Here is a 20,800-nt window from a genome sequence, read left to right as displayed (position 1 = left end):
TATTTGAGGCATACAAAAGAGGTAGTGAACATGTTCTCAGAGAACAGTTGGGGAATACTGTGTGCATGACTCATTTAATGAGACACAAATAAGACAGAAATGCTAAATAAAACAGTATTACTTAAGTTTCACTCAGTTACACAGGCATCTTGTTCTCAGAGCGAACTGGGGGCAGGGTTGAGTGGTACGAGTTCACGAGTGGAGAGGGGCGTTCCAGGTAAAACTGCGAGTAGTATCTCGTCACGACTTCCCGGGCCAAATGGGACGCAGCATTAGCCCTGGGTGTAACTCGTTGGTGATCAAGGTGTGTGAATGTGTGTGTGTCTCTCCTTACCCTCGGTTGTGTTGTTGAGAGCCAGGCTCTGACCCAGAATGCCAGTGCTGCGCTTGATTGCCTCTCTGCCCAACTCTGTCAGGGACTGCTCTGATTGGACCGTCTAAAATACACACACACACACACACACACACACACACACACACACACAGTAAGGCACCAATAACAAACGTTTTGATACTGTTAAAATAAGTAAACCATGCTGAGAGCAAGTTGATGATACAATAGTGATGATGTAGTATGATGTAGTGGTGATGATTATGCAGTGATGATGTAGTGGTGATGTAGTGCTGATTATGTAGTGATGATGTTGTGGTTATGCAGTGATGATGTAGTGATGATGTAGTTGTGATGCAGTGCTGATTATGTAGTGATGATGTCGTGATTATGCAGTGATGATGTAGTGATTATGTAGTGATGATGTTGTGATTATGCAGTGGTGATGTAGTGATGATGTAGTTGTGATGTTGTGATTGTGCAGTGGTGATGTCATGATGATGCATGCGTTACCATGTTGAGTGCCTGGCTAGCAGTCATGTTGGCCAGCAGGGCGGTCTCCTCTGCGGTCTTGATGTCTGCTCTGATGTCGCTGTTGGCATGAGCTGCAATGCTGCCGTTCAGGGATGCGTTACGCACCTCTGACATATAACTACACACACACACACACACACACACACACACACACACACACACACACACACACACACACACACACACACACACACACACACACACACACACACACACACACACACACACACACACACACACACACACACACACACACACACACACACACACACACACACACACACACACACCAGGTTAGCTTCAAAACTAGATACCCACACCAAATTAACTATGGATGAGGCACACAAGACTAGATTAAGAGAGGCCTTAGTTTAGAGAGCAAAACTTAAAACAATAAAAACAAACACACACACACACACACACACACACACACACACACACACAGGCGCGTACCTCTGGAGCACTACTGCCTGCTTGCTGAGGTTATGAGCGTGGTCCTCGGCCCGGTACACCAGCTCCAGAGCGTCTTTGCTCCTCAGCTCCATCACCAGGCCGTCCACGTGCTTCCTCATCATGGGACGGCACTGTTGCACTTGCTCCCTCGACACCTCCAGCTGCTGCAGGCGCACAAAACATACGCACCCCGTGAGCTCTCACTACCACCAGGCAGGGTTGGGGTCAGTTTGATTTCTATTCTCTCAATGGTTTGATGTAAATATTTTACGTGTGTCTTGTATCGTGTACGAGGCATGGTTTATCATGTCATTTTTATGTTAAAGGAGTAGTAAAGGGAAAATGCATGTTTAGTCCTGTTTTAAGGTTACTTATGATCATATACAATGGTTCAGATCAAAACGTTGACAAAACTAGCACTTTTGAGAAAGTCTGATAATTGCTCTACCACCGTTTTGGTCATACAATGGATGTGGGTGGGCACCTTGAAAAAATCGTGTTGAAAAATGTTAAACTCTCAATTTCAAAGACAAGAAACTCACGAGGTGTTAGTTGGCGTTCTGACATATAATCCGCCATAAAGTAAGATTCTTGTTAATCTGGAAAGGCTTTTTTAAATATTTAGCATAGAACTATTTAGTCGCAGCACATACGTGTGTAAACTTCCGCAAACTAGGTAGCCTAGCAACATAAACAATAACAATAGCTACCATAAGTAATTCCGCTTCAGAATCCCCTCTGCGGATTGATCTACACATCTACAATGGTCGCTCAATACAAGTCAATGGATTTCATAAAATGATTTCCCTTTACTACTCGTTTAATGTACTGTGTGTGTCATGTATGTATCATGTTTATATCTTGCATATAATGTGTCATGTTTGTATCATGTATATATCATGTGTGTTACATATGCCATGTGTGTATTGTTGTGTATTCATCATGTGTGTGTCCTGTGTACAGGAGGTAATGTTGTTTCTTACAGAGGTCATGTTGCTGAGGTCCTGGGTCAGGTCCACAACCTCAGCCAGGATCTCCTGACTCTCCTCCAACTGCTGCTCCACAGTCTGGTTCATCCTACTCACGTTCTTCTGCATGCTCTACATACATGCATGCGCACACACACACGCACACACGCACGCACGCACACACGCACACACACAGAATGAGGACTTTAAAGTCCATCTAGACATCTAGTTCATAGATAACTGGTTGTAATCAGTTCCAACATTTGCTGTGGTTTAGGTTGGTGTAGTCTAGTGGTCTAGGTTGGTGTAGTCCATCTAGTGGTTTAGGTTGGTGTAGTCTAGTGGTCTAGGTTGGTGTAGTCTAGTGGTCTAGGTTGGTGTAGTCTAGTGGTCTAGGTTGGTGTCGTCCATCTAGTGGTTTAGGTTGGTGTAGTCTAGTGGTCTAGGTTGGTGTTGTCCATCTAGTGGTTTAGGTTGGTGTAGTCTAGTGGTCTAGGTTGGTGTCGTCCATCTAGTGGTCTAGGTTGGTGTCGTCCATCTAGTGGTTTAGGTTGGTGTAGTCTAGTGGTCTAGGTTGGTGTCGTCCATCTAGTGGTTTAGGTTGGTGTCGTCCATCTAGTGGTTTAGGTTGGTGTAGTCTAGTGGTCTAGGTTGGTGTAGTCTAGTGGTCTAGGTTGGTGTAGTCTAGTGGTCTAGGTTGGTGTCGTCCATCTAGTGGTTTAGGTTGGTGTAGTCTAGTGGTCTAGGTTGGTGTAGTCTAGTGGTCTAGGTTGGTGTAGTCCATCTAGTGGTCTAGGTTGGTGTAGTCTAGTGGTCTAGGTTGGTGTCGTCCATCTAGTGGTTTAGGTTGGTGTCGTCCATCTAGTGGTTTAGGTTGGTGTAGTCTAGTGGTCTAGGTTGGTGTAGTCTAGTGGTCTAGGTTGGTGTAGTCTAGTGGTCTAGGTTGGTGTCGTCCATCTAGTGGTTTAGGTTGGTATAGTCTAGTGGTCTAGGTTGGTGTAGTCTAGTGGTAGGTTGGTGTAGTCTAGATTGTACTGATCTAGTATGCTACAGTATAATGATCTAGTATGGTATATGTCCCAGTAGAGTCCAGCATGCGGTCCCAGTGTGAAGGTTGCAATGTATAGAGACCTGGTAGTGTCCCAGGTTGGTGTGTATGCCTCCCAGCAGAGTGTTTGTGTGGTTGACGTGGTCCCTGGCGGAGGCGAGGAGGGTGTGAGCGCCCTCTAGCTGCTGTGTGTGCGTGGCCAGGGAGGAGGCCACCTCCTGGACCTGACTCTCCAGCGCCTCCTGGGGCTCCTGCAGGTCTGCCTGCAACTTCTGTAGGAGAAGCTCTGCAGCACTGAGGAGGAGGAACACAGACACCTCACAACCTTTCACTTTAAACATGTTATACAGTCAATTCTAGATAGAAGAAAGTCCTGGTAGCAAGACTAGCAACCCTAGACTAGACTGTGAAGAGTTTCGTCACAAGCTTCTCAGTGTTACTTTAATGAATAGAAGTAAATCAAGTTCGAGAGAGAGATGTCATGTGATCCATGCCTGACCTGTGTTCCTTAGCAACGGTGTTGTTGCAGGGGGTGAGGTCGACCTTCCGGATGGTTTCTAACATGGATTCCGCCTGTTCCAGCAGACGTGTGTGATTGGCTTTGCCAAGCTCCTCCTCCTCCTCTGTCCTGTTCAGACGCCCCGCCTCCTCTGCTAGAGCTGGGCCAATCAGGATTGGAACAATTTTGCGAGGTTTGCATCATGCCATATGACGTTATTATTGTTATTGTTGTTATAGTTGATGACTTTTACCCACCATGTATGTTCGTGTGGATGTTGCTGATGTTCTCAAGGAGCAGTGCACCCTTGGTAAGACTGTGGTTAGTAGACCGGCCCACCTCCTCCACCTCAGCTGACAGACGGTTGGCCTGGTCAATCAGAACACAGGTGTTTGAGACCAGCAATCACTGAAATACAGCCTGTATCATAGAGCCCACTTCTAAGAAGTACCAGAGTACAGCATAGCATAGCATAGCATAGCACAGCATAGCATAGTAGAGCATAGCATAGCATAGCATAGCATAGCATAGCATAGCATAGCATAGCATAGCAGAGTAGAGAATAGCATTGCACAGAACAGCACAGCATAGCACAGATAAGTACAGCATAGCAGAGTAGAGAATAGCATAGCATAGCATAGCATAGCATAGCATAGCATAGCAGAGTAGTCAAGTAGTGTAGAGCATAGCATAGCAGAGTAGTAGAGTAAAGCAGAGCAGAACATAGTAGAGCAGAGTAGAGTAGAGAAGAGACAAGTAGATACCTCCTGGAGTAGAGCATCCATGCTCCTGCTCAAGTTGGTCAGCTGCTCCTCCGCTCTGATCAGGTGATAGGCTGGGCTGCTCTCCCATGACAACAGGGACTAGAGGAGAGGACAGCGACCAGCGGAGAGATGAGGAGAAGAGAGACCAGAGATGAGGAGAGACTCCGGAGGCCTTAAGCTATATGCTGAAGCTATATGAAGTCCAGACAGCGAGGGGGCATCGGGGTACCCGGGAGGGCCCTGACGTCTCACCTGCACGTCTCTCGTGTCGTTCTCCAGGGAGACCAGGACGCTGTAGGGCGCCAGGACGACCCCGCTCAGGTTCACAGACAGCTTCCGCTCCACCGCGTCCAGGTCGTCCAGCAGCGTCCCTGTGCACTCATCATCACACGCTGGGGGAAGGGGGGGATTTTGGTTTTATGCATTAAGTAAGTTAGTTTGTGTGTCCGTGTGTGTGTACGTATGTGTGGTTTGTGTGCCTGTCTTTGCCTCTGTGTGTGTGTGTGTGTCCGTCCGTCCATGTGTGTCTCTATGTGTGTGTGTGTGTGTGTGAGGGCATTGCGTCTGTGTGTGTGTGTGTGCGTCTGTGTGTGTGTGAAGGGCATTGCGTCCGTGTTTGTTTGTGTGTGTGTGTGTGTGTGTGTGTGTGTGTGTGTGTAACTGCGCATGTGCGTGGAGCCGGGGACACTCACAGAAACACTGGTCTCCCTCCAGGATGTGTCTCTCCTGACACTGGTCACAGCGCTGACCCCTGACCCCGCTCCTGCACTCACACTGGCCGGTCAGGACGTTGCACGCGGCGTGGAGCGAGCCGGCGACGCTGCACTGACACCGCTCGCACCGGCCGCCAATCACCGAGGGGTTGCCGTAGTAACCCACCGAACAGCTGGGGAGAGAGGGAAAGGGAGAGGAGGGGTTGGGGGGGAGAGATGGAGTGCTCTGTCAGACGTGGAGACATTTCCTGCTGGATGCTGGAAGGTAAAATGTTGGTAGTTTGATATCTACAGCTGTATGTCATTATGTGATAGTGACAAGGTTATTGTGTGATAGTATGTAGGTATTGTGTGATCGTGTGAGAGTATATATGTATTGTGTGATCGTGTGATAGTATATATGTATTGTGTGATCGTGTGATAGTATATATGTATTGTGTGATAGTATTTAGGTATTATATGATTGTGTGGTAGTACTGTATTTAGGTATTGTTTGATAGTATTTAGGTACTGTGTGATAGTATGTAAGTATTGTGTGATTGTGTGATAGTATGTAGGTATTGTGTCATTGCGTGATGGTTATTATTTGTAGTGTGACCTCTGACCTCTCACAGTAGCGTCCCTCGTAGCCAGGCTGACAGGCGTTACAGCGGAAATCTCCAGCCACTCCCTCCAGGGCACACGTAGGACTGAAACTACACACACACACACGCGCCACACACGCCACACACGACACACACACACACACACACACACACACACACACACACACACACACACACACACACACACACACACACACACACGTTCATAGTAACCCTAGCACTACCTCCAGGGTACACACAAAGGGTACACACACCCTATAATACGCAATGTCTACTGAATGACTGAAACTCTCTAATCAAATACAGTATGCCTCTCAGATGGAGGTGTAACAGAAGGGTAACAGAGGTGCAGATGTAGCATCCAGGTGTAACAGGGATGCAGGTGTAACATGCAGGTGTAACAGAGATGAAGGCGTAACAGGGATGGAGATGTAACAGGGATGCAGGTGTAACAGAGATGAAGGTGTAACAGAGATGGAGATGTAACAGAGATGGAGGTGTAACAGAGAAGCAGGTACACCAGAGAGAGAGGTGTAACAGAGATGGAGATGTAACAGAGATGAAGGTGTAACAGAGATGCAGATGAAACAGAGATGCGGGTGTAACAAAGATGAAGGTGTAACAGAGATGCAGGTGTAACAGAGATGCAGGTGTAACAGAGATGCAGGTCAGGTGTACCTGTTCTCTTTGAAAGGGCAGGCACACAGGGAGCAGTCCCTGACCGAGCCCGTCACATTCCCATAGTGCCCTGGGGCACACACGTCACAGTGCCTCCCGGCTGTGTGGTGCTGGCAGCCCTGAGAGGCAAAACAAACACACCTGTCATATTACAGTAGATGAGACAGACATTAAATACAGTTAATCAGCCTGAATGAATATGAATCTGTTATTTTTACCGTTGTAACTTATTACCGTTGTAACATTTTACCGTTGTAACTAATAAAGTTGTGTGTGTCTGTGCGTGTGTGTATGAGTGAGCGTGTGTGTGTGTATGTGTGTGTTACCTGGCATTCCCCAGTCTCCATGTCACAAGCCTGGCTGTGGTTGTTGCAGCGGCAGGGAACGCAGGGCTGGAGGAGGGGCCTCTTCCCCATGCGCACGTCCAGCTCCGACACCGGCTGGCGGTAAAACCCCGGCACACACTCCTATTGGGTACAGCACCAGGGGGAGGGGTTAACACTGACCAATAGAATAGAGAATACACCCGGAGTGTGTGAGTGAGTACATATTTGGGTGTGGGTGTTTGTATGTTTGTGTGTGTGTGTGTACCTGGCAGGACAGTCCAGCGTAGCCTGTAGGACATTCACAGGTCTCTATGAGCCTGGCCACCTCCCCCTCCTCTGACCCCTCCTCCACATCCAATGATGTGTCCATGGTGATGTTGGAGATCCTGGAGGAAAACACTGATCATCAGACACACATCTACCTAAACGTGTACTGTGTGTGTGCACGTGTGTGTGTGTGCGTGTGTGTGCGTGTGTGTGTGCGGTGTGTGTGTGTGTGCGGTGTGTGGTGCGTGCGTGTGTGTGTGCTGACCGGCTCTGCTGCATCTCTGTCCCATAGGAGGCCTTGACGATGATGTACTCTACGTTGCCGAGGACAGACAGGAAGTCGGTGTGTCTCACCGCCTTCTCTGAGACAGAGTTGAAGTATTTCCAGGTGTGCTGGAGGAGGAGAGGCGGACAGGGGGAACGTCAGTTAGGAAGCTCAGCTGTGAGCGCAGGCCAGTACACACGCAACGCGTGATAATGAGCCAAAAGTTGTGAAAATAACACATTTAGGGGGCTACTTGGATCCCAAGAATTTGCTTTTTCAACTGGATTCCAAGAATGGCTACAATGCTACCATGGACTTGTCAAAGTCATGTCAGTAGTGTTAGTGTAAGTAATGTGTAGAGCCTGGACTGCAGTCAGAAACAGAAGCCGTTCATTGCGTCGTATTCTACTCTGGAAGCTTCTAGTTGTAAGTAAGTGGTCAGATTATTGATCAGATCAAGTTATATGTGACGGTGATACTGGCCTGTCTACCTCAATCAAGGCTGATCAGATTATTGATCAGTGTCTGTCTAGTACCTCAGTCAGGGGCACGTCCTGGCGTGTCCAGACACTGTTGTCGGGGGCGACGATATCCGTGTAGATGACCAGCTTCTTCAGGTGCCCGCCACTCATCAGCACTTGTGGCTCATCATTGGCCAGCCCCGCCCCGTTCATCGCATAGAACGCCACAGAATAGGACAACCTCCCGCCATAGGACAGCAGCTGAGGGGGAAGGCAGGGATTGGTCAATATGGACTGAGAGATTAGGGTATACTGAGGGTATGGGTGTGTGTCTGTGTGTGTGTGTGTGTGTACCTTGTTCCCCTGGTAGTGTCGGGGCAGTCTCCAGTAGTAGGGTCCAGCCAGGGTGGGTGTGTGTATTTCTCTGGTGTCCAGCATCATGTCTGCCCCCTTCTGGAAGACACCCTCCACTGAACCCTGCAGGTCACTCTGGCTCACCACACGCAGCAGCTCTGGATCCACACCCAGCGTGATCTACACACACACACACACACACACACTAACATAAATAACATGGCCTCGGCTGTCCCTCCATGTGCCTGAACTAAATGTTCTGTCCTTGAGCATGGCCCAGCACACAGGAAGCAGATTAGGAACTAGTCTGGCAGCTGTGAAGGCCCCCCCCCCCCCCCCCCCCCCCCGAGACTGAGGGTAGACTACTAATAACATACTGATATGGTTGTCTGAAGGTTGTGATATGGTTATCTGACGTTTGTGCTATGGTTATCGGAAGGTTGTGTTAAGGTTAGCTAAAGGTTGAGGGTGATGATGTGTACGTACCGGCACCCTGACGAGCCCACCCAGCTCCTCACAGAGGGAGGAGACCCCGGAGCAGTAGCAGGGGCTGCAGCCCGCAGGGTTGACCCCTGACAGGCCGAACGTCCCCAACACACACTCATCACAGCCTGCTCCACCCACGTTGGCCTGGAGGACATGAGGAAAACATAACACTTTGTTTGATTGATCAACCCACCACAGTTTGACGCTCTCTCTCTCACACACACACACACACACACACACACACACACACATGCATATCACACACACACACACACACACACACACATGCATATCACACCTTGCAGACACAGGCCCCGTCCTCCTGGCAGCTACACACTTCCAGCTCCGGGTCACAGAACTCCGCCCTGGTTCCGTTCACGTTGCAGTTGCACGGTGTGCATTCTGGGAAGCCCCGGTAGCCCATGGCGCAGGTGCCACACATCTGCCCTGAGAACTCCTCCCTGCACGGACACAGGCCGCTGGCCAGGTCGCACTGGGGGGAGGAGCTACCCGCCGCACTGCAGTCACATGACTAAACAGGAAGACATCAGGACATTTTTCAAATAAGTACCGTACACATGCAAACATGTTGTCCCTCACCCATTATGCATGCTCCCTTGTGGTAACAAGCCCCCTGCCACTCACTGACTCTGGGACCTCCACGCCCCCCTCCACACACACCCCCTACTCAATGCCTCCATCTAGTGGGCAAACAAGTCCATGCACCTGTATGGTCTTCAGTCCAATATAATGAACATTGAAATACAGACATATCTAGGGCTATTAACTCAAGCTCTGCCCTCTGCAGATGTAGAAAGTACAAAGTTTCCCAAGTAAACTTGCCTGCGACTATACTGAGACACCAAGCATAGTTTTTGTAAAAATCTAAATGTAGGGGGCGCCCCAGTAGGTCACCGGGTAAGGTGCGCCCCATATGAAGGCTAGTCCTTCGCGCGGCGGACCCGGGTTCGATTCCCTGCTCGGGTCCTGTGCCGCATGTCCTCCCCTCTCTCTCTCCCACATTTCCTGTCTCTCAACTGTCCTGTCCATTAAAGCTGAAAAGCCCTAAAAAATATATTTAAAAAAAAAATCAAAATGTACTTGTCAATGGAAAAATGCATTGAAAAGGCGCCCCTTTTGTGGTGGAGTTTGGTACTACGGGGGGAATGACAGACTGACTGACTTGACACTCTCAACGTGACGGCAACCAACTTAAAGCCCCCATCCCCCCCTTTGGCAGTCGCTGGGTGGGGGACGACAACTTCCTGTTGCTCAGTATGAGAGACTTGGATCAGAATCTGAATCTGGTGGGTGGGGGTTACCTTGCAGCCATTGACGGGGTCCAGACCCCAGAACCCCTCCTCACACTTCTCACACTTCTCCCCCTGTGTGTGGGGGGGGCAGATACACTCCCCTGTCGCCGGGTTACAGTTGCCATGGGTATGGGCACAGTCACACTCTGAAGGGAGAGGAGGGGAGAGAGGGGGGGGGGCTTTTAGTTTCATCATTGTACCTTGAAATGGAATCATTTTAGAGAGAAATTTCTGGTCAGTTCTTACTGGTGCAGCCATTGGTCTGGTAGTTGTAGTAGCCATGGTGACAGCGGTCGCACTTGTCCCCGGCCACGCCCTCGATGCACTGGCACCGGCCCTCTTCGTCACATGACTCTGAGAGAGAACCTGATTGGCTGCAGTTGCAAGCCACACAGCCCTCCCCCGCCAGCAGGCCATGGAAGCCCACCTGGAACGCAAACCAGGAGGACAGTCAAACTACCCACACTGCACCACAAACCAGGGCCCAATCCCAATGTCCTCCCTAAACCCTCAAGCCCTGAACCCTCACAGACTTATTGATGTCACCTAGTTAAGTGGTTGAGTGCAAGAGGCTGCAAGCGCTCAAAGTGGTGTAAAAAGGAACGGGACAGCACTTGCGACAGCACGTTACGTTGACGTCAAAACATATTTCCCACTACTGTGGGTTTGGGACTTTACCCACACTGCACCACCAACTGGGAAAACAGTCTGAAACTACCCACACTGCACCACTGCTCCACCAACTGGGAAGACAGTCTGAAACTACCCACACTGCACCACTGCTCCACAAACTGGACCTGGCGGGAACGTCGGGAAAACGTCAGATCCCAGTGGAGACCGGAGTTATGACAACCTGAAACCTCTCCCCTCCCCTCGTCTCTCAACCCGTCCCCCCAGCGTACCTGACAGCGGTCACACTTGTCCCCCCCGCGTACCTGACAGCGGTCACACTTGTCCCCCCCCTCGTACCTGACAGCGGTCACACTTGTCCCCCCCCTCGTACCTGACAGCGGTCACACTTGTCCCCCCCCGCGTACTTGACAGCGGTCACACTTGTCCCCCCCCTCGTACCTGACAGCGGTCACACTTGTCTCCGGCCACGTTGGCCTTGCAGCCGCACCGCCCCGTCTCAGCCTCGCACAGCCCGGAGATGGAGCCGTTACCGTGGCAACTGCAGGCTACAGACAGAGGGGGAGAGAGAGGTGGTCACACACAGACAAACCCCGAGACACAAACACGCACACACACACATACACAGACACACACGCACAGACATACACACACAGACACAAACACACACAGACACAAACACACACAAACACGCACAGACACAAACACGCACACACAGAAAATGTTCCTATCCAGAGAGGAGGTAGTAAGTGGTGAGGACCTGTCCACTAGATGTCTATATCTTCTCAGGTTTATCTATAGGGACTAGTCTTGTTAAACAAGACTTTACAAAAACAATGTTAGCCATATCCTAATCTGATCTTCCAACTGCTGAAACCTGAGCCACATCTGGACATCTCTGACCCTGACCAGAGGACACTTTTGACGGGATCAGGGGTCAGATATAATCTGTAAGCATGGCGCCAAAAAGTCCTGGAGCAGACCCCAGCTCTCTCCTACCGCTTCTCTGCTCCTACCTCCTTTCCTGTCTCCTACCTGCCTCTCCTGTCTCTCCTGTCTCCTACCCCTCTCTCCTGTCTCCTCTCCTATCTCTTGACTGCAGTCAGTGTGACCTGTCTAGAACAGGCTGTAAACCCAGTATACCAAACACACAGGCCTCTCCACGCTCCTCTCTTCTCTACTGGGCTGTTTATCGGACTCCAAGGCTGGGAGGAACAGAGCTGTCTGTGTGTGTGTGTGTGTGTGATTGTGGCAACTGTAGCAAGCTGAGGAGGTAGAATTTGTCCACGGTGTTGACCAAAAGTTAAGCCTTATCAGATATGGCATCACAACTTGGTCTGGTAATCATTCAGCGCAACTGAAGTCCAAGCTAGTCCGACTGATGCAAACTGCATGGAAGATTATAGGAGCAAAGGATCACCCATCCCTGCAGTCTACCTACAAACAGGCGACCCTCAGGCAAGCCAATAAGATAGTACTGACCCCTCCCACCTTCTGCACTCTGAGTACCAGCTACTTCTCTCTGGGAGGAGGTTCAGGGTTCCTCGCTGCAGACTAAATAGATATACGATTGAATTTATCCCTGTGTCAGTAAACCTTTGAAAAAGCAGCAAATTAAGCAGTGACAACCAGGAGAAACGAGGATATTATTGTCCTTATAGGGATGTCCTCACATTGAAGGCCTATTTGTATTTCATACTTAAGTTTGTATGGAAGAACAAGGGCACTTGCACTTTTTTGTATATGTGAATGCTTGGTGATGTGTTTTACGGCTGCAGCATGGGGGAAAGCCCAAGCCAAATTTTCCATTTGTGGAACATTAAAGTTGATCTTGAATCTTGAATTTCCTCTCATAGACCTCCTCCTTATCATCATCAAATCAAACTTTATTTGTATAGCGCATTTCATGCACAGAGGCAACACAATGCACTTCACAGAGAGCAATGGGGGGTGGGCATAGGTCCCACCCCTACATATTCCATCATCATCATCATCATCACCTTCACCATCATCATCATCATCAACTTCACCATCATCATCACCATATCTCATCTCTTACGCTGGCAGTCCTTGGCGGTGATGGCGTCTCCGTAGTAGCCGTCCTGGCACCTCTCACAGTGGCTTCCGTCGGTGTGGCCCACGCACTTCAGACACGCCCCCGTCACGGCGTCGCAGTGCCCCGCCTCCTGGCGGTCCACATTGCCGTTACACTCGCACAGCTTGCATGTCTGGCCCGGCACCGTGGGGTCGCCGTAGTAGCCGTTGGCACACCTGGGGTCAGGGGCGAGAAGGTCAGGTACGCGGTAGCCGGAGAGAGGAAGTAGGAAGCGCGCGCAGGAAGGGGCGGCCTCTGATAGGCCGACGGTCTCACCTCTCGCAGGTGGTCCCTGTGTATCCCCGCTGACACTGGTCACATGACGCCTTCCCAGGCTCCTCCAGAACGCAGGTGGGGCTGAAACTGTTACAGGGCACAGGCGCACGATGATGATGTCATGAACACAACGCCATCAGAGAAATCCATGAATAATAACAAAGCATTTACCTGTACCAGTTTGGAGACATCATCAGCATAAGTGTTTGTGTGCGTCTGGTACCAGTTCCCACCAGAGCTTACCAGATAATGGGATCTGAACCTTCCTCCCTCTGTAGAGAGGGGATCTGAACCTTCCTCCCTCTGTAGAGAGGGGATCTGAACCTTCCTCCCTCTGTAGAGAGGGGATCTGAACCTTCCTCCCTCTGTAGAGAGGGGATCTAAACCTTACTAGTCCTCTGTAGAGAGGAGATCTAAACCTTAGTAGTCCTCTGTAGAGAGGGGATCTAAACCTTACTAGTCCTCTGTAGAGAGGGGATCTGATCCTTACTAGTCCTCTGTAGAGAGGAGATCTAAACCTTAGTAGTCCTCTGTAGAGAGGGGATCTAAACCTTACTAGTCCTCTGTAGAGAGGAGATCTAAACCTTAGTAGTCCTCTGTAGAGAGGGGATCTAAACCTTACTAGTCCTCTGTAGAGAGGGGATCTGATCCTTACTTGTTGGAGTCGAGAGTCAGCGGGCAGGCACATCTCTGGCAGTCCTCGGGGGTGCCCTCCGTGGCATTGCCATAGTAACCGGGAAGGCATTGGTCGCATTGGGGCCCAGTGGTATTGTGGGTACAGTCCTGGGGAAGATTTAAGGAGACAGAGTCAAAGAGAACACACACACACACACACACATAATTACAGTACAGGCAGATCCCACACCATAGCAACTCTAAGGGCAGCAGATTCAGAGAGGAGACGTAGGTCAACAGCCTGGTGTCAGGGCAGCAGAGTGGAGCTACATATCCATTTATCTGTATATAGACATACCTGGTGGTCTGGGGTCTGTCTGGTGATACAGTAATAACACTGATACTCCTAAAGTCACAGGGCTACTGTGTGTGTGTGTGTGTGTGTGTGTGTGTGTGTGTGTGTGTGTGTGCGTGTGTGCCATGGGTGTCTGCTGGGCCCTCAGCTATCTCACGTCTGTGTGGTTCTGACCCCTACAATCCAAACACAGCAATAGATCTAGGACCTGTATACAGTATCTACGACCCCTGACCCCTGCTGTCTAAACAGGAGCTGTGCTGGCTGCAGCAGACACCCCCGAAGCCACACAAACACACGCGGGCCAACAGTATATAATCTAGAGCTCATATATCTACAACCCCTGGCCCCTATGGTCTGCTGTCTATACATCTGCTGTCTATACATCTGGAAGAGGACACTCACAAGACCCCTCAGAGCCTTGCTATCTGTGATACATCTATACTGTGAACAAAACCTATCTAGTCGCATATATCTATACAGGTAACAGGGCCTATCTAGTCTAGCATATGTCTATGCTATAAAATCAAAGCTTGCTGATGTCTGGTAGAGCTACAGTAGGACTCTAGCCAGGAGTGGCCGGAGACTCACCAGGCAGACGCCGTTGATGTCACACTGGGAGGCGTGGTCATTACACTCACACTGGAGGCAGTTCCCTCCAAACAGGACGCCTCCCAAACGGTAGAACCCTGGGAGACAGTACTGGAAAACACACACACACACACACACACACACACACACACACACACACACACACACACACACACACACACACACACACACACACACACACACACACACACAATCAGCCTGCTAAATGGTACTTCTAAGGTAGGCAGTGATGTTGAGGTGACTGCAGCAGAGTACAGCAGACCAGCCACTCCTCGGTCATGTGACTTGGGTGTTTACCTCACAGGAAGTGCCAGCGTAGCCCCAGGGGCACTCACAGTTCTCCACCATGATGGCCTGGAGGGGGTTGGCCGCGTTGGGGTCCGCCATGTCCAGAGACACCGTACTGAGCCTGGGGGAGGGAGGGAGGGTTCAGCTGAGTATTGAGACACACCCCTGGCCAAGCAAAACCATACAGTTGAGGCAACCAGTCCAGGGTATAAAGACATGCCCCTGGCCTGTCAGCTCACCATATGGCTATGTGCCCTAGAGGGGAGGGCACTAGGGCAATAGAGACAGAGTGAAGGAAACCAGCCTGGCCTATATAAACACAGCCTAGAGGACAGGAGACTACAGTTGTCTATAGACGCCCAGCCTAGAGGAGAGGAAGTCACTCCAGCCTATAGAGATGCAGAGGAGGAAGCCTCCCTAGCCTATAGACACCCAGCCCGGGCCACTGTAGCTCACCGTATGGCGCCCTGGGCAGAGCTGTTGAGGTGGGCCCGGACCCTGAACCCGGCCAGGTCCACCAGGACCGCCATCAGCTCGTCCCTCTGGACCCTCCCCCCCGAGAGCAGGTCCACAAACTCCCCCGCAACCATCTCCACGGCAACCTGCTGCTCCCTCAGCGGCGTGAGGAAGACCTGGCTGGGCGGGTTCTGGAGCAGGCTCCGCCCATTACCCTGGACAAACAAACAAACAAACAAACACACACAACCGGTCGGAAAACGGGTATTTACTCGTAGCGAGAAATCTGTTGCCACTCTCCTGTTGACCGTCAGAGTGCCGGCTGGAGCTTTCAGAGGTCAGGGGTCGAGAGCTCACCTCTATGATGATGTCAAAGTGTGACGGGAGGGTCGTGTCCTCGTTGTCAACGGAGATGTCGTAGGCCACGCTGTAATTCAGGTAACCTCCATAGGATGCCAGCTGGAGAGGGGAGGGGTGGAGAGGAGGGGGAGGAGAGGACACATGGAGAGAGGGAGAGGGAGAGATGTATGAGGGTCACGAAAGAAATAATTGGTTCCTGTAGCAGCTCTCATCCCTGGAGGCTAGCGCACACCTTTCAGCCTGTCAGACACGCTGCTAATTACACACACCCCGCTAATGGGCTCAACCTCGCTAATGCACACATTAACACACTGCCTGTCCTGGTAGATATGAATTACTGGCGTCCCTGGGAGAAAGAGAGGAGGGAGGGAGGGAGAGGGAGAGGGAGAGGGAGAGGGAGAGGGAGAGGGAGAGGGAGAGGGAGAGGGAGAGAGAGAGAGAGAGGGTCCGAGAGAGAGATGTTGAGAGAGAGGGAGAGAGATGTTGAGAGAGAGAGGAGGGGGGGGGAGAGAGAGAGAGAGAGAGAAGGACCGAGAGAGAGAGATGTTGAGAGAGGGAGAGAGATGTTGAGAGAGAGAGAGAGAGAGAGAGAGAGAGAGAGAGAGGGACCGAGAGAGAGATGTTGCGAGACCGAGAGAGAGATGTTGAGAGAGGGAGAGAGTTGTTGAGAGAGAGAGAGAGAGAGAGAGAGGGGAGGGGGAGAGATATGGAGAGAGAGGGAGGACTTACTCTGTTCCCCAGGAAGGACTCGGGCGCCGCCCACGAGGAAACGTAGCGGTAGGCGGGGCCAGAGGAGGCGTTGCCAGGGACAATGAGGTTGTTGTTGTCGGCAGTGGCGATGTGGGCGGTGTAGACAGAGACGGCTTGGGTGGAGGGGAGGAGCCAGCCGTTGGAGAGCACCGTCTAGACAACCAGGGGGGGATAGACACTTCAGAGTGTGTGTGTGCATGATGTGCGTGTACGGGGGTGTGTGTGTGTGTATATGATGTGCGTGCATGTAGTTTTTGTAATGATGCGTGTGTGTGTGTGTGCTTCCCTCTTGAATATGTAGGGTATGACCTATGCCCCCTCCAATTCTCTCTGTAAAGCGCATTGTGTTGCCTCTGTGTATGAAATGCGCTATACAAATAAAGTTTGATTTGATTTGTGTGTGTTACCTGGGAGGTGGACCAGGACGAGCTCTCACACACTCCAGACACTCCGAAACAGAAGCACTCCGTGCAGCCCTGTGGGTTGGTCCCCTGCAGGTTATAGTAGCCCAGCTTACACAGGTCACAGTGGGCCCCCATCACGTTCTCCTGAGGAACACACACACACACACACACACACACGCACAGTCAAGACGAGAACGTGGTTTGGTGAACACACACACACATTTGAGAACACACATATTACTGCAATCAGTGTGGCAGGGCGTTGGCCAGACACACACACGACCATGTCCTACCTTGCAGATGCACTCGTTGCAGGGGTCGATGTTGAGGCTGCCTGCCAGGCTGCACTCGCAGCGTGTACACAGGGGGAAGTCTCTGTAGCCGAACGCACAGCGGTCGCAGCGTTCACCGGCGAAGCCCACCCTACACGAACACTGGCCTGGCGGCAGACCTACACACACACACACACCAGACAGGCTATGTGTATTCAGTCCATCATTATAATTTGTCAGGGGTGAGAGAGTGGGCGTGAGAGAGAGAGAGAGAGAGAGAGAGAGAGAGAAAGAGTGTGTGTGTGTGTGTGCGTGCTGACCTTTCTCTGGCTTGGCGTGCTTGTCATCTCTGATACAAACGGGAGACTCGGACCCTCGCATGTCACAGTTACACTCCCTACAGGGGTTATCATCGTAGGGAGACACCTACACATGTACACACACGGAGGAAACATGACAGTGAGAGACACATTCGTCAGCAGGCAGACAGCTGCACTACTCCCGGTGGAGGACCAGGCAAGTGTTACACACACTGATGCAACAGCCTGGTTGAACTTTATACTCCACCAGGACCACGCACGCACGCACGCACACACGCACGCACACACGCACGCACACACACGCACACACAGGGTTTATTGGTCTAATGTAAGACAAAGAACACAGCAGGGTGTAGTGTGTGTGTGTGTGTTTGGGGGGATACAATGTCCTTCAGTGGACAAAGGATGTGTGAGGTCGAGAGGAGGGAGGGAGGGAGGGAGGAAGAGATAAAGAGAAGGCTACTCTACCCTGTGAGGACAGCTTAGTATCTGTCTGGAGGGGGAGGAGGAAGGAGGGAGAAGAGGAGGAGGAGGAAGGGAGGGAGAGAAGGAGAGGGGGCCGGTCTGTAGCATTCGTCTGAAGGAGGAGGAGGAGTGAGGAGGCCAGCCCTACCCCGTGCGGTCTGTAGTGTCCATCGGCGCAGGTCTCGCAGTTGACCCCGGCGGTGTTGTTGACGCAGCCCACGCACACGCCCCCACCCTGGAGCCGATCCCGCGTGTCCAGGCTCAGCTGGCGCACGGCCACCGTCTGGTCATGGTAGCAGTCGTCCGTCTTGCCGTGGCAGTTACACTCTGGGGGGAACGGATTATTATAAGGTGTACGGTAAGACTGTAGGTACATATATCCAACCCGTTCTAACTTGAGAGATTGGTTTGTGCCAATCACAACCTTTGTCCCATCTAGTAAACGTCCATTGGAGGACTGATATTCCGGACGGACGAGAGATTTTAGCATGGTTTCAAAGTGAAACACATGCGGCTGTAGCTCCTGGCTTTGTTCAGGGTTAAGGGGGGTGAGGGGTCTGGGGGAGGCGTCCGGGGTGGGGGTAGAAGTCTGGGGCCTACTCACTCTCACACGTGTTGCCGATGGAGCGGGTTCCCGGCTGCCAGGGTTTCTGGTGGTATCCAGGGCAACACTCATTACAGCTCTTCCCGCACGTATGGTGCTCGCACACACACTGCAGCTTCTGATAGGACGAGAGGCAGATGAGGGAGGAGTTAGGGAGAAATGCGCACGCACACACACACACGCAGACACACACGCACGCACACACACGCAGACACACACAGATCGAATAAATTGGTTTCCTTGTTTGTGTTAGTCACACACACACACACACACACACACACACACACACACACATCAGAAGTTGCAGCAGGTCCTTACTGGGTGTGAGGTGACACCAGAGTGTCTGATGTGTTTTGTTTGTGTGTGCTGCATCGGTGTGAAACATGTGATCGTGTCTCAGGATGGGGGATAAGTGTGTGTGCGTGTGTTTTCTCGTCCCTTTGTTGACGTGACAATCTTTAACGAGCTGGGACACTCAGTGGGACAAATGTTTGAGTATCCCATTCCAACAGGGGGGGGTGGGGTGTTCTCCTACCAAGGACCAGCAGTTTGGTTAAAATTATACAACAGCACCTTCAAGAACAGGCATATACGCGCCTGTGTGTGTGTGTGTGTGTGTTTGTGTGTTCGACATCCCCTTCCCTATCCCAGAGAGACAGTGATTAAGTGTTCAACTCTTAACATAACAAAGCATGACTGACGGCTCCTGTTCAATTCTGAGCAGGCAGGGTTGGGGGCAACCACGGTTACCTTGGTGACGGGGTCCCAGGGGCAGCTCTTGGCGTGTCCGTAGCAGATGCACATCCCGCCCACTGAGATGTCCTTGATGGAGTAGTAGTACTGGAAGGGACAATTTAATAAGTTACTACATACATATACAGTGTGTGTGTGTGTGTGTATATATATATATTCTCGATGTAGAATATTTACATGTATATATTTTTGTATTATTATTAAACTTTCATTTAACTAGGTGCTCATTGAGAATGACTGCCTCTTGGTGTGTGTTTGTGTTTCTCTCCCTGCAGGGTGGTGGCATATATATATATATATATGGTCTCTCTTGGAAAAGAGATTTGTAATCTCAACAAGCTTTCATCTGGTTAAATAATGGTTTAATCATAATACAAATACATATATACATGGAAATACTCTACATAACTAGTAGAGTATGGATTAGAACAGCAGGACAGTATCTCGCCAGGTCAGAAGACTAGAAAAGACAACCCCACCTCACATTCCTCAGCAGGGCTTTAAGTGAGGAGACAGAGGAGGAGGAGGAGGAAGAGTGCCATACTGGAGCCTGGCAGTGCCCGTGCTTTGCGTACCCGCCGCGTGACGATGGGGTCGACCTCCTTGGGGTCGCCGTTGCTGAGGGTCATGAGCTCGGCGTTCAGCGTGCGGATCCTCTGTAGGCGGAGCCTGATGTAGCGGGCGGCGGTGAAGTCCAGCAGCTCCGGGGTGAGGTCATTAGCGCTGGGACGGTTGTTTATGAGAGAGGTGTGGATCTGGAGGAGGAGGAGAGGAGAGAGGAAGGAGGAGAGGACGACAAGGAGAGGAGAAGAGAAGAGGAGAGAAGGGGAGGAGGAGGAGGAGAGTGTGAGAGGAGAGGAGGACAGGAGTGGGACAGAGAAGAAAAAGATAAACTATTTATACGTCATAGCAATAGTAATTGCAACTGATCCCTAGTCTCTCTACAGGCTGAAATATTATGTTAAAACAAAAAAACACCACATTGCATCGCTGCGCTCCGCATACTACCTAATGAGTATAAGAATCTGGGCCACTTCGCCACTCAAGCTGGTGTTCTGAGGGTGTATCGACGTTTCAAAACTGAAAGTGTGACAGGTCATAGCAGCAAATGAAAGACGCTAGCCCAGGTTAGATGGGCGGGGCATATCTATGGGTGGGAGCGCCTGATCGTGAAAGTCATTACTGATTGGTGTCGCCGAGATTGACCGTGGCGACCCTGACCCACCTCCCCGTTCTCCAGCACCAGGCGAGAGTAGTAGGAGGTGCAGATGACTTCGGTGTCCCTCTGGTAAGTGGGCGGGCCCTGGCGCGGCGTGACATTGTAGCGTGTCAGACACTCGCTGTCGCTGATGGCGTAGTACTGCCAGGGCGTGAACACCTCGCCGTCCAGAGAACGTTCCAGAATCCAGTTGCCGGGCCGGAGGGAGTTGGCCACCTTGATGATCACGTAGGCCACCTGGAAGAGCTGGAGACACACGCG

The 20,800-nt window shown here is 51.1% G+C and overlaps 1 protein-coding gene across 1 annotated transcript in view; it reads right to left on the bottom strand.

The window, feature by feature from the left end:
- lama1 (laminin, alpha 1) overlaps nt 1–20,800 on the bottom strand; it is a gene marked incomplete at both ends in the record, with an annotated part of 49,276 nt that overhangs the window by 16,683 nt on the left and 11,793 nt on the right. The window contains 38 exons of the mRNA XM_084453958.1: nt 335–437; nt 845–944; nt 1,319–1,482; nt 2,302–2,418; nt 3,418–3,628; nt 3,834–3,993; nt 4,091–4,202; nt 4,598–4,696; nt 4,850–4,989; nt 5,290–5,483; nt 5,916–6,005; nt 6,594–6,712; nt 6,920–7,060; nt 7,185–7,305; nt 7,452–7,579; nt 7,988–8,173; nt 8,267–8,446; nt 8,753–8,896; nt 9,051–9,284; nt 10,075–10,211; nt 10,312–10,492; nt 11,137–11,243; nt 12,755–12,966; nt 13,067–13,153; nt 13,722–13,849; nt 14,628–14,738; nt 14,946–15,057; nt 15,393–15,607; nt 15,750–15,851; nt 16,482–16,655; nt 16,910–17,050; nt 17,200–17,357; nt 17,499–17,604; nt 18,112–18,290; nt 18,568–18,685; nt 19,318–19,407; nt 19,896–20,075; nt 20,546–20,785. Of these exons, the coding sequence (XP_084310084.1) occupies nt 335–437; nt 845–944; nt 1,319–1,482; nt 2,302–2,418; nt 3,418–3,628; nt 3,834–3,993; nt 4,091–4,202; nt 4,598–4,696; nt 4,850–4,989; nt 5,290–5,483; nt 5,916–6,005; nt 6,594–6,712; nt 6,920–7,060; nt 7,185–7,305; nt 7,452–7,579; nt 7,988–8,173; nt 8,267–8,446; nt 8,753–8,896; nt 9,051–9,284; nt 10,075–10,211; nt 10,312–10,492; nt 11,137–11,243; nt 12,755–12,966; nt 13,067–13,153; nt 13,722–13,849; nt 14,628–14,738; nt 14,946–15,057; nt 15,393–15,607; nt 15,750–15,851; nt 16,482–16,655; nt 16,910–17,050; nt 17,200–17,357; nt 17,499–17,604; nt 18,112–18,290; nt 18,568–18,685; nt 19,318–19,407; nt 19,896–20,075; nt 20,546–20,785 (5,521 nt within the window). The remainder of the gene's footprint in view (nt 1–334; nt 438–844; nt 945–1,318; nt 1,483–2,301; nt 2,419–3,417; nt 3,629–3,833; nt 3,994–4,090; nt 4,203–4,597; nt 4,697–4,849; nt 4,990–5,289; nt 5,484–5,915; nt 6,006–6,593; nt 6,713–6,919; nt 7,061–7,184; nt 7,306–7,451; nt 7,580–7,987; nt 8,174–8,266; nt 8,447–8,752; nt 8,897–9,050; nt 9,285–10,074; nt 10,212–10,311; nt 10,493–11,136; nt 11,244–12,754; nt 12,967–13,066; nt 13,154–13,721; nt 13,850–14,627; nt 14,739–14,945; nt 15,058–15,392; nt 15,608–15,749; nt 15,852–16,481; nt 16,656–16,909; nt 17,051–17,199; nt 17,358–17,498; nt 17,605–18,111; nt 18,291–18,567; nt 18,686–19,317; nt 19,408–19,895; nt 20,076–20,545; nt 20,786–20,800) is intronic.

The sequence above is a fragment of the Borostomias antarcticus genome, assembly GCF_949987555.1.
Source record: "Borostomias antarcticus genome assembly, chromosome: 2".
Classification (NCBI taxonomy): Eukaryota; Metazoa; Chordata; class Actinopteri; order Stomiiformes; family Stomiidae; genus Borostomias; species Borostomias antarcticus.
The sequence above is the reverse complement of the archived record's forward strand: the minus strand, read 5'-3'. Positions and strand labels throughout refer to the sequence as shown.